Raw genomic sequence first — 12,892 nt, 5'->3', positions numbered from 1 at the left:
CAGAAGAAATTATCAAGACTCACAACATCAGTGGGCACCAGGGAGTTTATTCGAGCTTACTGCCTTGTGAATCTCAGTAGTAACTTTTAAGCATTTTGTTTTCTTGCTTTGGGACAGGAATTACAGATAGAAAACTCTGTTTGGGTGTTTTCTTGCTAAACATACATACCGTATGTTTGGAACAACATTCCTGTAGTTTTTGCTAGTTGCTTTTATGGGAAAAAACCCTACCTGCAAGCATAAATATAAGGGAGGCCCTTCTAAAGACTTATATACAGTGATTCACCATTCTCATTTACAACAGATTTTGCAAAAATCCGTTATTATGAACTATAACAGATAAAAGTTACCAAATCTGCAAAAACTCATGTGAAATTGCCAAACAAGCTGAGCTTGAAAAATAACCAATTAACTAGTACGTTTGCCTTTTGCAAGTCAATGACTGGCAATTTGCTTCTACAGCTTAGTGAATTATTTCCTACTATTTTTAATAAAAAAGATACACCTGGTGACAATTTCATTCGAACTAGGTCAAAACTATGGTATTCAGCACAATCTGATCTGAAGTAGCATTAGGTGACTATTTCCTACTTTGGAGAGTACGTAATTCTATTTTTATCCTCTAACACACACAGAATACCTATGTGTGTTTCAACTTTAAAAACAGCATCACATCTTTTGTGGAAACAAAGTTAGGATTTACAAATCTAAGAAATCCAAAGTGTAAGACAAGCTTTGTTTCACCTTCCACTTACACTTGCTACTCATTTCAGTATGGAAACAATATGAATGTACCTTGTCAGTAACTTGTTTCTTAAATTTTCTTTTCACCTTTTATGCACCCTACAGTTTTTCACTTTATGTAATATTCTATTTCTTAACACTAAAGAACAAAAGTGCGAAAGTAGGGAAAGTGAGAATCCAAACAATTAAGAGAGATCCCACTGTGCTTTGCACTACTCTGCACCAAAGCATGCATACAGAAATGATAAAAGGACAGGTTCGGAAGCTAACAAGCTCACAAGACAGCAGACTGCATAGGATAACAGGAACCTATGCATAGGGCAAATGTGGCAGAAGAACATGGTGTGGTGACAGCACTGGAGCAAATCAGAGAAGACCTACATCATGCATCCGTTGTTCTTCAGCTGACTAAATTGCATCAGCAAGATACAAATGAGTTCATCTTGACTAAATCACATATAAAGTCTTGTGCTAGGCCAGAACCCTCAAACTACTCTGCACATAAATGCCATCCCAGACCTCTGATTTCCAGCTTCCATTTGTGAGTGTATGTCAAAGGACAGTAAGGGCTTGAACAGGTGTAACAAAAGAAAACAAAACCATCAGTAACTAACTATCCCTAGTTAGAATCTTCAGATGATGACAGACTGACACCCCGCAAAAAAAACCATGGACATAATTCTGAACTAGATGTACTCCTCCCCTGGAAGTGTCCTCTAAAAACAATTTAGTAGGTGTATATTCAGGTATGTTTGTGCTGCATATGCATACAAACATGTAAACAGATATACAGTATAAGAACCTAAAAGGTAAAAATTACTTTGTTAGAAAGAGAGAATGATATATTGTTTTTTGTAGCCACCATGTACTTACTATTTAGTTGAATCTGACAACTGATACTCCCGTCGTCTATCATAACACTCCTGAATTCCAGGATCACTCCATAAGCTTCTTATTGCATCTACATAAGGATTCTCAAAAGTTGACACCTTCTCTACATCGACTTCTCGAACTAACTGTGCATGAGCCTAATTCAAAACAAACAAAACAGTAAAATTTATTTCGTTTTCTATGTTCGCAGATTGCTCATATACAGTGAATGGGATTAACAGGACCAGTTTTTCATACTGGCCACAGCACCAACATGTATATCCAATTTGAAAAAACAAGTACCACAAAGAAGGATGGGAAGATGGAAAAAAAGACAACCTCAGTTCCTGAAATAAGCTAAAACAGGAAAAAACCTTACTTTTTAATGTAAAGTATATAGATCTCAACATGCTTCAGCATATTATTTACTTTTCATGCTAAAAGACACTGTTAAACAAAATACCTAACATCCATTCTACCAGTGAAATAACTTGTTATTGACGGAACCTGGGACGCTTGAACAACATATAAACAGAAAAGACAGTAAACTTCCGAAATATTCAAAGATGGGTATTTTAATAAAATCTGTATCCACGTGAATGAACTTAGTGATGATGTAGGAAGAAAACATTATTGTTGATTTATTGGGGAAGACCTTAAAGACAATGGTGAATGAATGAGAATAAACAAAAGTACTGAGTAAATTACAAATGAGTGATGATGAAGTGTGTTCAAAGACAAACAGTGTTAAATATGGTGTTACGACAGAAAATGAAGCCATAAACTTGGGGTTTAAATAAAATATGGGTCCTTATTTCACACTATGCTTACCCCAATCCAATAATATTTACATTAGGTAGATTAAATTTTCACATTGAAATTTCTATTTAATTAGGATAATTTTGAAGAAAGCTTTAATTTTTATTTTTTCAGGTACAATCTTAAGAGTATATAAAACATGCTTTTTAAATGATGAGTAGTTAACCACCATGACAGATTTAGAATCTGATGGTAGATAACAGAATGAGAAGGAGAGAAGGAATTTTCTTTTCAGAGAAATTGATAAAAAGATCTTAATGTTAACAGAAGCGTAACCAATGTTACCACTGAAGAAGAAAAGCAGGATTATTAAAAATTGTCTCTAGTTTAAATCTGCACTATAAATTATGGAGCTTCTTGAAAAGTAACATCTAAAATTAGGGGCTGCTAACAGGAAATAATCCCTAACAAATCTAACACCTACTAAATACTTAGAATATTGGTAAAGCCTGTGGAGTCAGAACTACCAAAGAAATACAACAAAATTATTTCCAATTTGTCCTGGCAGTACAATGTACAAAATTTGGTAACAAATACAGCAGATGAAAACTTGGTCAAAGAAATAAACTTGAGGGATTGAAGTCTCATATCCAGTCTTTGAGGTGATGACAAAAACCTGTTTTCTATTTTAGATAAAAATATATTGAAAGGACTGTTGTTATTTTCTAATAAATTCATCCTCTGTTTACACACATACAATCCTCACCCCTTTTTTGATGATCTAGAATGATGCTACTGCTCATTACTTAAAGTACTATGCTGCAATAGTTGTTTACTCAAGAAGAAATAAACCCCTCCAAGTTCAACATGAAAAATGTGTGTCTTAGGGGTGAGTAGAACATACGTTCTCCATTATCAGAGCCCAAATCTCCAAAGTCCTAACAAAGCACACCTTCTTCCAGATCATGTCCATGCACATCCAAAATGTCTGATGAATCATGAAGAGCCACTACCTTCTCAAAGCAAGTAACAAGAAACAGTACTCTACTAAGTAAACACAGGCCCAATGTTCTTGTGAAACAGGATAATTTTTTAATTATCTTTTATCTTATCAAGCTTAGTTCTGTACTCTGTTGCCCTTAGTACTTCCAAAAGAATGATGCCCTGAATATTTTCCCACAGCTTGTGACAAACTGATAAAATAATATATTCAGGCATTTGTTTTTGTCCTGAACTCTGAAATGACAGCTAAGTGATATCAAAATGCTAACAGAGCCGAAAGACGAACTTATTATTCAAAAACTTTCATTTAAAATGTCATAACTTCAGTATTTCTCCAACAGTTCCCTAAACATTCTATACCAGGTGCTCAAGTATTCTACCTTGGTAGATGACAAGATCTTAAAAGGTAATTGCTTTGTTCCGTTACTTATCTCGACTTACTACTACATACTTGTCCCAGATCTTGCACTGGTTTATCAGTTCTGTATGTTCTGCCATACAATTAATATGACTTTGCACTGTGTGACAAAACTCACAAAATAAACTATGATATATGCTAAGAAGCTGCATCCATCAAAAAATTGATTCACCTTTTTAAAAACAAACAACATTTCTTCAGTGCTTCTGCTTCCCTGGGGTTTTCTTGGACAGACTCAATGACCATTTGCACCCTATCAATATATACTGCTCTTCATATCAGTGCTGCTTCTCTTAAAAAAGTAATACACCTTCACATAGATTTCAAATCTTTATTAATCTTCAGCTATGGCTTCTTATTCCCAGAGGTACTATACTTTCCTGTAGACAACAATTTTTCTTTCTTCCAGAGTCTTCGCAAGGCAACATCTTTTGCTGACTTTCAATTTCTGGTGGCAGAGACAAAGCTGAAAATACAGGAACTCATCTTATTGGCTTAATTTTTGTCTCCATTTGCCTTGATACAAATCAAAAGTAATTCTAGTGAAACCTTTTGAGACAGAGATGCATAAATTTGATGCAGAAGAAGAGCCAACAACGTATAATGTGTGGTGTTGCTATTGCTAATTATTGGAGTTATTTTCCTTCCACTAATATAAATAGCAAATTTGGAACTTAACTTTTGATATCAGCACACAAACATGGCAAAAAAAAAAAAAAAAAGAAAATAATCTAAGGACTCATTGTTAATCCAGTCCATGCAACTACAAATGCTATTGAGTACTTCTCAGTCTTTACTAATCCTTTCACTTTACCCAAAAGTTTACATTTTGGGGGTGGGGACAAAAAGAAAAAAGAAGTCAAGCTTGTTCCCCCTGAAAATTGTACCTTCTTAAAGAGTTCTCTCTTTTAGGACACCAGTAGCTGTTATCAAAGCATTAAAAAACACTAACAAAACCAAAACCCCCAAACAACAGACAAAACTGAAGGAGTCTGTAAGTACCACCAAATTGAAACTGGTCATTAAAATGTAACTCCTAGTGCAGATGCAATGTTCTACAAAGAAAATCTAGATGGTGAAGATGGCTTTTCAGTCTCAATACACTTTTTTACATCAGCAGTCAACATTTTCCATGGCCTTCTGGGAATAAGTCTACTTGTAATGATTTCAATATTATTTGCCAGAAATCTTACAAACGCACATTCGATTCTTTTCAGCAAATCACATCTCCCATATTTAAGAGATACTTCACTGATTTCTACAAGTATCTTAAATCAAATCATAGAATCATAGAATAGTTAGGGTTGGAAAGGACCTCAAGATCATCTAGTTCCAACCCCCCCGCCATGGGCAGGGACACCTCACACTAAACCATCCCACACAAGGCTTCGTCCAACCTGGCCTTGAACACTGCCAGGGATGGAGCACTCACAACCTCCCTGGGCAACCGATTCCAGTGCTCCACCACCCTAACAAGAATACTTGTAGAATAACAAAAATAGAATTAATTTTGGGAATACCATTGGATTCTAAAACCAGAAAGTCTGAGTAGATACCAAAATATCTATGATTTTTCCTTTTTCATTCCCCTCATAAAACTACTGCCAGTGTTAGAAACTAATTCTGAGCTTTGTTAGCATTATTAATACAGTTTTATGCTGGTGTTTCTGCCAATATTCTTCTGGCCACAACTCATTAGTGTAAGTACACATATTTTTTTAATCTCTAGGCTTCATCAGTTTTCTTATTATCTTATTAATAAAACACAGCTTTCTTGACAGCTCTGATGTGTCTTAAGGACTAACTGGGCCAGCCAATGGGACTGAGGCTGTATTCTCTCTGTGTGTGCATGAGCCATTTTGAGCCTTACCACAGTGGCCACAATCAATGTAGCAAGCACAGGAAAAGGTTCGTATTTTTCTATTCTTTTTGATTTAGCCTCTGTAATTTTCCCAAATCAGCACTCCAACCTACCAGAATTATATTTAAGAGGGAGGACAAGGCAGAAATACTTGGTCTATTTCAAAACAAATTCCTCTGGGATCTTAAATTCACAGAGAAAGCAGTATGCTTGAGACACAGCAAGCAAGGTTGCTTTGTATCAATGTTTTCTCTAGCTGTTTTTAAGACGCTTTTTTGCTGTTGTTTTTGGGTTTTGTTTAGTAGGACTCAGAGATAGCTTGGGAAGTAGCTAAATAAATAAGAAATTTATTTGTACACTGCTGTCAAAACCACAAATTTTCTTGTTGTCTTGCTTACTTTTAAGCTGCACCAGGCATGGAAGACAAACACTGAAAGTCACTCCTACAGGGCTGTGACCAGGACATTCAAGCAAGCTTTTACTGAGAATTTTCTCAGAATTTCTATATAGATGATAAAAAAGGCTTCTGAAACTTACATTTTAAAGGTCATGTTATCACTATAGCCCTTCTTGAAAAAATCTGGATTACTTCTCTTGTTGTTAACACAGCACGCGAAATAGAATGAAGTAACTTCGTGTCACCCTAAGCAGATTCTCTTGCAAGTGTTAAGAGACATGAGTCATGCAAAAGGAGAAGAGAGGTATGGCTCGGTGTACAATTTAAATACAGAATCCACATCTTCATAAATGTACTTTGTTACAGTTATCCTACTATTCTATACTGATGTGTCCAGCCCTCTTTATAAATGAAAGGTTTTGATAGCAATATGTTGGTTTTTTTTATGTTAAGACAGAAGAGTAAAAAGATGATATCCGATCATCTTATATCAGTCCCATCTGATAACTTATTCACCCAGTGTATCTGTTAGAAAGTTAGCTGAGTTAGAAAATGTAAGTATATAAAGATAGTTTTCCTGTATGAAACATGAGATGCCCTCCTATGACATGGAATATATGCATTGTTTACTTAAGGAAAGGAAAGCTATGGTATGGTACAACTAAAGCAGCACATTGTATATACTGTTTATAGAAGAAATTGGTCTGAAGAGCCCATAGCTAATACAGACTCATTCTGCTATGGCAAATCATAGTACGGAGCAACAAAAGGGTGTGGTTATTTTTCTACCTGCTGTCCGGCTTTCCTGTTTTCCATATATAAGGTTTAGGTTACCTGGCTATCACTGTTAAGCTGTTGCCTAGCAAATAAAACCAACATAAATTGATGATTAACATCACTGTTACTTTGAAAGAACATCTAATTCCACGTAACAGCCTGAATTGCCACTTTTATCACTATTCACCCCATACCTATTGCACTACTTCCATCAACTGAAACAACTTCTTCAGCCAACATTTCTGGCAATCAACATTTACAGAACACCACAGGTTTTCAAAACAAAGGAGACAACAGAAAAACACGTAGAAAACCAGAAATGAAGCATCCATAAGCCATTCCCTCTCTACCAGAAGGGAAAAGAAGCAGATGAAGTAAGACAAATCAGTCCTTCAGCAATCTCGGGTACCTCCAACTGTTAAAGCGTTCGACATACTTTCCTCTACGATGAACATTAGGTTTTGGATATTCATCCTAACTTTCTTTCTTGTTATTCTAAGCAGAGAGATTTACAAAAACTCTGGTAAAATAATTGATAAAGCCAGATCCAGTATGATAAAAATCTTCGTTATTTCATATCTCTAAGAAAACAATACTGACTTTTAGATTTTTGTGTTATGTAACATGCTATTTTAATCTGAAGATCTCAAAACTGGGTTACATCAACAAGGCCATCACCAGCAGACATAAAGACCTGCACTTGTCAGGCCATACCTGGAATATTGTGTTCAATTTTGCTCCCCAGTATACAAAAGAGATGTGGATAGGCTGGGGAGGATCCAGAGAAAGGCCACAAAGATGATCACATGACTGGGCAGCCCGCTATATGAGGAAAGGCTGAAGAGCTGGGCTTGTTCAGCTTAGAGAAAAGAAGGGTCAGGCAGACCTTATCACCATGTTCCTGTACTAAAAAGGTGGCTAACAAAGAAGACTGAGACTACTTTTTGCAAGGAGTCACACAGAAAAGACAAGAGGTAATAGGTACAAGTTAGTTCCACGAGCTACCTGTTGCACACAAGAGGGATGTTTTCTCACAAAGAGAACAATGAGTCATTGGAATAATCTCCCCAGGGAAGAGTGTTGCAGCGTTGGACACTTTTTAAGATTCAGCTGGACAGGGTGCTGGAACATCTAGTTTTGGTCGTGCTTTAGCCAGGAAAAGTTGGACTAAATGATCCTTGACATCTCTTCCAACCTGATATTCTATGATTCTGTGAAAACACCTTACAAAGGTCGTAAGTACCGCCAGGTGCAGTTGCATGAGGTTTTCACAACACACAGGTTAGTAATTTCTGGTGCTTAAGGTGTAATCATGTTAGTATTCAATTAACACCAATTACTGCTAGATTATATTTGAGACTAAGATTCAGTCCTCTAGGAGAGACTAAGTGTTCCCTTCAAATGGTAACACTAAATCAGGCACCTTTTTTCTATAAAACATACCAGTCTTCAGAATGAAACACTAGCCAGGTCTCTGAGAAAAAGATCAACCAAAAAGGCATAAAACAGTAAGGCTGCTTTCTCTCCTCTACAGCCTTTGTACAGAGCAAGAATGTCTACATATCATCCCAGAAACTTGGAAGGCAGAAGACTGGCCTGTCATCTTCTCCTGGACAATTCATGACCCCATAAAAATGGAAGTATAAAGCAACCAAAAAGCACAGGATATTTGCTAATTGCCTAATTCATGACAAACATGCAAGGTAAGGAAAACCTATGGATTCACTACAAACTGTGGATACATAAGAATGTAATAGCAAAAGACACAGACCTTCTTTTCTCTTTGTTTTGTTAGCTTATTTATTTACATGTCCCTCTTCCGTGAAGAGAGGATACTTCCTCTGGGATGGGGGGGATAAACACCCCAAAAGTCTGATGTTGTCAAAGGCTACTGTTGTCCTATTACTGAACCATGAGGCAGATATTGCTAGTAATTCTGAAATTTCTCTCAGAAAAGCTCTGCAAAAGGTCTAGCAGACTGTCTAGCTGACAGTCAGGAAATTAGAAACCAGATTAAATAGCAGAAACTTTACGAAATAAGTCATCTGCTTGCTGCCAAATGCCTGAAAATGGTGGTTCTTTTGTGGAGCACCCAAAAGATTGAACTACGTTCTGGTTTCAGCTGGGATAAAGTTAATTTTCTTCCTAGTAGCTGGTGCAGTACTGGGTGTTAGTCTGAGAACAATGCTGATAACACACTTATGTTTTCACTTGTTGCTCAGTAGCACTTACCCTGGTCAAGGACTTTTCAGTCGCCCACGCTCTGTCAGTGTGGAGGTTCATGAGAAGCTAGAGGGAGCAGATACAGGGCACCCGATTCAAACTAGGCGAAGGGTATTCCATATGACAGCATGTCATACCCAGTATATAAACTGGGGGGAGACACCCGGAAGGCCCAGATCGCTGCTTGGGTCAGGCTGGGTATTGGTCGGTAGGTGGTGAGCAATTGCATTGCTCATCACTTGTCTTTATTTTTTCTTTCCTTTCCCCTTTTAATTTTGTATTCTCTCCCCCTGTTATTTCCCTTGTCATTATTACTTCCAGTAGTATTACACTGTACTTTAGTTACTGAACTGTTCTTATCTCAACCCATGAGATTTATATTCTTTCGATTCTACTCCCCATCCCGCCTGGGGAGAAGGGGCTGGCTAAGCAAGCAGCTGCGTGGTTCTGAGTTACCAGCTAAGTCTAAACTATGACATAGTTCTCATGGACTGATGGACAATGAAGGCAAAGAACAGTGAAAAGCTACCTTATGTTTTGTTATACTGTTATTTGTTTTTATTACTAAAAGACACTCACTGACTAACTTTGTTTAAGATCAGGTCACAAGACAAAGTAGGAAAAACAGAACCTCATCAACACATTTATAATGGAAAAGTTAATAAAATAAATCTAGTATCACTTTTCTTAGCAATGGCTTCAGCCTCCAGATCACACTAGGTAATATACAAAAGATTAATGAAACTAAATTTTTAATCTCCTGCATGAAGAAGGTTCAATTTTTCTGTGCAGTTATTTATAAAAGCTGGGACCTAGCTGCACAGCATATTTCACAGAATCATAGAATCACAGAATAGTTAGGGCTGGAAAGGACCTTAAGATCATCAAGTTCCAACCCCCCTGCCATGGGCAGGGACACCTCACACTAAACCATCTCACCCAAGGCTCTGTCCAACCTGGTCTTGAACACTGCCAGGGATGGAGCATTCACAACTTCCTTGGACAACCCATTCCAGTGCCTCACCGCCCTCACAGTAACGAACTTCCTCCTTACATCCAATCTAAACTTCCTCTGTCTAAGTTTTAACCCATTACCCCTTGTCCTATCACTAGAGTTCCTAACGAAGAGTCCCTGCCCAGCATCCTTATAGACTGCCCTCAGATACTGGAAGGCTGCTATGAGGTCTCCACGCAGCCTTCTCTTCTCCAGGCTGAACAGCCCCAACTTCCTCAGCCTATCTTCATACGGGAGGTGCTCCAGCCCCATGATCATCCTCGCGGCCCTCTTCTGCACTTGTTCCAACAGTTCCATGTCCTTTTTATGTTGAGGACACCAGAACTGCACACAATACTCCAGGTGAGGTTTCACAAGAGCAGAGTAGATGGGCAGGATCACCTCCTTCGACCTGCTGGTCACGCTGCTTTTGATGCAGCCCAGGATACGCTTGGCTTTCTGGGTTGCGAGTGCACACTTAAGCCGGCTCATGTTAAGTTTCTCATCAAAACTGAGTTCATTTCCAAGAACTGTATATGCAAATGTCCAAAATTAAAACATCCAAAAATTATTAAGACTCAGAGCAAAGATTTGAAATTGCTCCTGATCCAAACAGTTATAATTTAATTGATAGTTAAATGGCTCCCTGCCCAATATGCCATGCAATTTTCCTGTATTTATTTTATATTAAAATGCAGATGCAACTCTACGTGTTCATAAACACAAGCCTTATATGTTCCTGCCTAAAAATCATGGCACAATTTACATTAAACATCTCTAATTTTGGAATGCGCTGTATTTTGTTAAAACGTACTAAGACTTACTTACTTCACCTATGTATTTCAGATCTCAACTACAGAAAGACAATGCCACAGTAACGTTCAATAATCCCAAAGTTTCTGGTGGGTTGGAACCAGATGATCTTTAAGGTGTCTTCCAACCCAAACCATTCTGTGATTCTGTAAAAATATTTTCAAATTTAATTCTAATCTGCAGTGACAGAAACTAACAAAATCATTTCAGGCTTGAACCAGCATAAGCAAGAACCAGAAACAAGATCTCTCCTCAGAACAGCTTTTGTAGCTAACATGAATTATCCAAATTACTGCTGTATCTACGTGAAGATAGTATTACCAACATACTGTTTTCAAAAACACATTCAAGCATGTATACGCCATTAAGTTTTCAGAAAAATATCCATGTCCTAGGTTGTCTAGATTTTTTTTTCCTTCTTTTTCCCGAGGACCACTTTTAATCTGAGAACTTCAAATACTGTGCATTAATCCTACACACAAGTATTTTACACACACATAAGACACCACTATTTCTTGAGCTAGCTAAATCAGTTCATACACACAGAGCTTCTCAGTGCTACTTCAGCTGAAACTGCAGGTAAGTGTCCCTAAACTACTGCATCAAGCTTGCATGTAGTAAATACATAGGTGGCAGGTGGTATACTTCAATCTGGTAAACTCCAAGAACCTTGTAACAGTAACCTCACACAAAACATAGTCCGAACCCTAAACTCAAAGTCATCAAAATACACTGAGGTATATAAACTGGGTGACTTGATCTGGTTGAAGATGTCCCTGCTCATTGCAGGGGGGTTGAACTAGATGACTTTGGAAGGCCTCTTCCAACCCAAACTATTCTATGATTCAGGTAGTATAAATTGGGGCAGGCTTAAAGCTGTTTTTTTAACAGCAGTGAGCAGAGATCAATGTTAATCCCAGAGTCAGGGACACAATTTCCATTTCACCAGAGCTCCTCATCTTGTGTATGTTTCAACACCGTGTGTCTGAGAAGCCTGTCATCAGGAAACACTATTCAAAGTACTGGACCACACAGTAACAAACAAACAAACAAACAAAAGAACCTGGAAACCAGAGGGGTTAAAAAAAACAACAACAACAAAAAAAATACAACAACAACAAAAAAACACCCCCAAACAAACAAAAAAAACCAAAACAAACAAACAAACAAACAAACCCCCTCCCAAAAAAAAAACCCAAGAAACAAACTGAGAGAAGAATTTACCTGCCAGGCTTTCTAGAGAGACTTTGCAAGAAGCTGGGATACATCACTGAAATTTTTAACAAGTCCTTCCTCTTACTTTATATGCATCACAGGTTTTAAGAGGCTTTATTGTAGGCTTCATGTCCTTGTGGACTTTCTTGAAGAATGATACTCAGTAACAGTAGTGCAAATAAAAAGTTTTTCCTTGGCAGTATTTTTGTATAGTGGTACAGCTGAGTTTATGAAGACAATGTTATGTGAACATGGACATGCTGAAATTTTCATTCCATTTTCAAGCAAATAATGGGCTGTACTTCATAGTCCTGCAAGAATTCACTGCCTCAGTCAACCACTGCAATATAACAACAGTACGGGCTTTAAAAACCATAAAAGGATAATGTTTCAGTATCTCACTGAAGAAGAGTACAGATGCACAGAACTCCTTTTGAGCCTTATTCCCACACTAAGCTTGAATGTGTCTTGCACTATAGATATTTTTAAGGCTCAGAGGAATCAGCTTTGCTTGGCTTTATGAATTCAAATAGCTAGAACTTAGAGTGCATGTCTCTTTACAGAGCAGAAGTTATGGCCAGTTGATTCAGGCAGTTCATAAATTCACCCACCCCATCCACTTGCTACATAAAGGAACTGCAGAAGTTTCACTGCATTTCCCATCTAGAGAAGAACCTATGGGGGACATAGGACAGGCACAAAGAAACAAACAGAAAAAAAAAAAAAGGAAAAAAAAGGGCACTGCAAAGAAAAGTATTTTTCCTCTGTATAGTTAAGCAGTCCTTTCTCCTTTTTTTAAAGGAGGAGGGTGCCCTCTGC

General features: G+C 37.5%; 1 protein-coding gene across 1 annotated transcript in view; it reads right to left on the bottom strand.

Annotated features, from left to right (window-relative positions):
• LOC136005048 (guanine nucleotide-binding protein G(q) subunit alpha) overlaps nt 1-12,892 on the bottom strand; it is a 126,711-nt gene that overhangs the window by 28,246 nt on the left and 85,573 nt on the right. The window contains exon 3 of the mRNA XM_065662162.1: nt 1,618-1,772. Within this exon, the coding sequence (XP_065518234.1) occupies nt 1,618-1,772 (155 nt within the window). The remainder of the gene's footprint in view (nt 1-1,617; nt 1,773-12,892) is intronic.

Source organism: Lathamus discolor, chromosome Z, assembly GCF_037157495.1.
Source record: "Lathamus discolor isolate bLatDis1 chromosome Z, bLatDis1.hap1, whole genome shotgun sequence".
Taxonomy (NCBI): Eukaryota; Metazoa; Chordata; class Aves; order Psittaciformes; family Psittacidae; genus Lathamus; species Lathamus discolor.
This window is presented reverse-complemented; position numbering and strand designations above follow the sequence as displayed.